General features: G+C 42.3%; 1 protein-coding gene across 1 annotated transcript; it reads right to left on the bottom strand.

Moving 5' to 3' along the window:
* Positions 1 to 175: 175 nt before the first annotated feature.
* On the bottom strand, positions 176 to 934 carry LOC124421171. The gene has a single exon (XM_046956002.1). The coding sequence runs from the start codon at positions 932 to 934 to the stop codon at positions 176 to 178; it is 759 nt and encodes a 252-aa protein (XP_046811958.1).
* Between the last annotated feature and the right edge of the window lie 479 nt (positions 935 to 1,413).

Genomic DNA, 1,413 nt, shown 5'->3' with positions numbered 1-1,413 from the left:
CGACTCTTACGCGCTTATCCCGACCAACGTGTACGGCTTCTATTCTGCCTAACCTCCAGTAGCATGGAGGAAGAAGCTCATCCTTGATGATAACGAAATCACCAGTCTATAGATCCTGTCGTGGATTCTGCCATTTGTACCTCTTGTGTAGCTCCAGAAGGTATTAATTTTTCCATCATTGACCAAATTTATGATGGAGTGCTTTCAGTCGTTCCCAGCGATTCAATAACGACAAATTGTCAGGCGGTATTTCTGGCGCGAATACCAAAGGTGCACCGCGCAGAAAATGACTCGGAGTAAGGGCCTGCAGGTCATCTGGGTCTTCTGACATCGGTGATATTAGTCCTGAATTTAGAACACTTTCTATTCGCGCAAGCAGAGTAGAGAACTCTTCAAAATTAAATTTATGTGCGCCTGCAATTTTCCTGAAGTGGATTTTGAAGCTTTTAACGCCAGCTTCCCATAAACCTCCCATATGCGGGGCGCTAGGTGGAATGAACTTCCACTCAAGTCCATTAATTTCATATTTATCGGTTATATCCTTGGAGGATTGTTTAAGAAATAACGAATAGTCCTTTAGCAATGACTTACTAGCGCCTATGAAATTTGCACCATTGTCCGACATAACTGATTTTGGCAATCCTCGCCTAGCAATAAATCGTGCAAAAGCAGCTAGAAATGCTTCTGATGTTAAACTAGAGCAAGCTTCTAAATGAATGGCTCTTGTAGCAAAACATACAAAGATACATGCGTAACCTTTCATATATGGTGAATTTCGCAAATTGCCAGACTTGATCTGAAATGGACCAGCAAAGTCCACACCCGTATGTGAGAACGGTAATGAGAGAGTGGATCTCTCTTTTGGCAGTGCAGCCATTATTTGCGATTTCACTTGTTGTTTGTAACGAACACAGGTTAGCAATGATGAACGCATTTCTTGACTGTTCTTTTTAAACCAGGAATATAGAACTGGCTTCTTACTGCGCTCATCATAAGGGTTATGTCAGCATGGACTAGAGTTTTGTGGACAAACTCCAGAAAATTCTTGCAAAATTGAGAAGAGTTAGGGATAATTATGGGAAATCGCCCATCGTACGTAAGCGAGGCATTAGCTAATCTACCATTAACCCGCATAAGACCTTGAGCGTCGAGAAATGGATTTAGAGTAAGCAGAGAGCTTTTCTTTGAAACGGTATAGGATGCTGAAAAGATTAGCTAATGGACGTCGAAGCGTCGAAGAGTACTGCTTCAAGACCAGTGCCGGTATGCTATCAGTTCCAGGAGACTGAGATCCGCAAAAAACTATTTTAACGGCACGCACTCGGAAGAATATATTAGGCATAGTTAGTGATACCCTTTCGAGCTCGGGCAGTGGTTGATCACTTTCAGGTAAGCAAAAATTACTGGCGAATA

Source organism: Lucilia cuprina, unplaced genomic scaffold, assembly GCF_022045245.1.
Source record: "Lucilia cuprina isolate Lc7/37 unplaced genomic scaffold, ASM2204524v1 Scaffold_3906, whole genome shotgun sequence".
NCBI classification, from domain to species: domain Eukaryota; kingdom Metazoa; phylum Arthropoda; class Insecta; order Diptera; family Calliphoridae; genus Lucilia; species Lucilia cuprina.
Note: the sequence above shows the minus strand (reverse complement) of the source record. Positions and strands in the feature narration are given on the sequence as shown.

Bases quoted from the DNA above. Each gene is read 5' to 3' on its own strand.
- LOC124421171 (XM_046956002.1), bottom strand. From the start codon at position 934: ATGCGTTCATCATTGCTAACCTGTGTTCGTTACAAACAACAAGTGAAA.